The sequence below is a fragment of the Poecilia reticulata genome, linkage group LG5, assembly GCF_000633615.1.
Source record: "Poecilia reticulata strain Guanapo linkage group LG5, Guppy_female_1.0+MT, whole genome shotgun sequence".
In the NCBI taxonomy this organism is placed as follows: Eukaryota; Metazoa; Chordata; class Actinopteri; order Cyprinodontiformes; family Poeciliidae; genus Poecilia; species Poecilia reticulata.
Genome location: NC_024335.1, coordinates 21,192,229 through 21,194,141, shown reverse-complemented (window position 1 = coordinate 21,194,141; position 1,913 = coordinate 21,192,229). Strand labels below are relative to the sequence as shown.

The 1,913-nt window shown below is 45.7% G+C and overlaps 1 protein-coding gene across 3 annotated transcripts in view; it reads left to right on the top strand.

Annotated features, from left to right (window-relative positions):
- Positions 1–1,913, top strand: part of foxp4 (forkhead box P4) — a 105,391-nt gene that overhangs the window by 89,600 nt on the left and 13,878 nt on the right. For all 3 annotated transcript variants that reach the window (XM_008409256.2, XM_008409255.2, XM_008409257.2), the window contains exon 8: positions 203–301. In XM_008409256.2, coding sequence (XP_008407478.1) covers positions 203–301 — 99 coding nt within the window. The remainder of the gene's footprint in view (positions 1–202; positions 302–1,913) is intronic.

The window sequence follows — 1,913 nt, the reverse complement described above, 5'->3', positions numbered from 1 at the left end:
TATGTTGGATTCAGTGCGCTCTGACTATGATGCCATTAAGAAGAGTATGTTGCCCGATTCTTCAGGAGAGGTTTAGGAAGCTGGTTTAGTCCAGCAAACAATGTTGTCAGGGCGATATTAGAGATGCATGCGCCAGGTGTCTTAGTATCACACGCACTGCGTGGCTGTGTTGGCCACTCACCGACTTGTCTTCATCTTTAAGAGCCCGACTGTTTGAGTGGATATCCTCCTTCACCAAGGCAGACAGCGGAGATGACCACGTTCCCCTTTACTCCAAAGGCAGCCAGCCTCCCAGCAGCCAGTGAGTAGCCATCAAATACACGCACACACACACGCACACACACACACACACACACACACACACACACACACGTATACGCAGAGCGGGTAGCCCTAGAATAGAAAGACCTGAAGGGTTAACTTTAGCACACCGGTTTAAGAGGAAACATTGGCCCTCGTGTTTAGAAAGAAAAGATGGCCATTTAAGGCTTAGACTTGAGACCTGACCTAGATTTGAAGGTTGGGAGTTGATTTTCATGGATAATTTTTAGCTCATGAAATCTTGAATGAAATCAAACCTGTAAATCACAGGTTGTAAACCAGTGAGAGCAGCTCTAACAGGTGCTTATTAACCTGTGAAATTGACTGTTTGATTTATTATTAGTAGTAGTAATAGTATGGTTTAATATTATTAGTAATTGTTTTATTAATAATATTAATAAAAAATACTTAGAAAGAGGACAAGAAGAGCTCCAAACCCCAGCTAGTGCACTATGTACAGTAGGATAGCGGTCGATACTAAGAAGTTGACAATTTTGACTTGGAAAAATGATTTGGACATTTTGTGAAAGACCTGAAATTTAACTTAGGCCTTCCTCTTAAAGACTTGAGACTTCACTCCAACCACCCTGTTCAAGCCTCGACATTGGATTTAGACTTGCATCCCACAGAGTCGAGATCTGACTTAGAATTCACTCTCTGAGACGTCAGGCTTAGCTTGGACTTAAGCATCAGACGATTGAGACTTGATTGGAACCTGCCTCTGGAAGGATAAAAATGGATTTCCCCCCTCAGAAGTTTGAGACTCGATTGGGACTGTCCTCTCAAAAAATGTAACTGGACTCCAACATTTTCCCTTATTGAACTGAGAGACTGGACTTGGACTTGTGAACATCTCTGTCTGGAAGTAAGGTCAGAGTTGAAGAACAAGCACGATGTAGCTGAACAGTGTTGTACTGCAGCTGCAGTGTTCTGCTGTAGGTCCGCTTTGTGAGGCAGAATCACAAAGAGGGTAGCACTGCTGTGCTAGCCTGCTAAGCTAATGCATGGTTGATGTGGAGGACAATGTGGTTAGCAGCAGTTTGTCATGTCTGCTGTCTGAGCTGCTTCTGAGCTGACTCAAGCACAGCCAGCGCAGAGACACTCTCCCACAAACACACTGCCGTTTTTCTCCAGACTGAACATCTGATCGGGAAGAGGGAGAAAGTCAGGCCGGGAGACATGTTTCCATCTGTGAGACAAATGGTTTTTGTTAGACATCCTTCTGATGTTGATTTGGGAGAATCCCCATCCCAGTCATCATACACACCTACTCATTTGCACAAAGCACACACGTATACACACACACGCACACGCGCACACACACACACACACACTTCCAAAGTCATGTAAATAAATGTGGAGACAGCCGTCGGAGGCACTGGTCCAGGTCTGAACCACATCTGCTACCGGACCTGCCGCGCACACATGCACAAACACACAGTTATTGCATTTGTCCAAACCAAACCTGGCCTAGTCTTTCATCGTCGCACTCGCTTGGAAGCACACACACACACGGTCGCGCGCACGCACATATGTGCTCATAAAGTTTAATACAAGCACGCACGCGCACACACACACACGCGCACGCACCC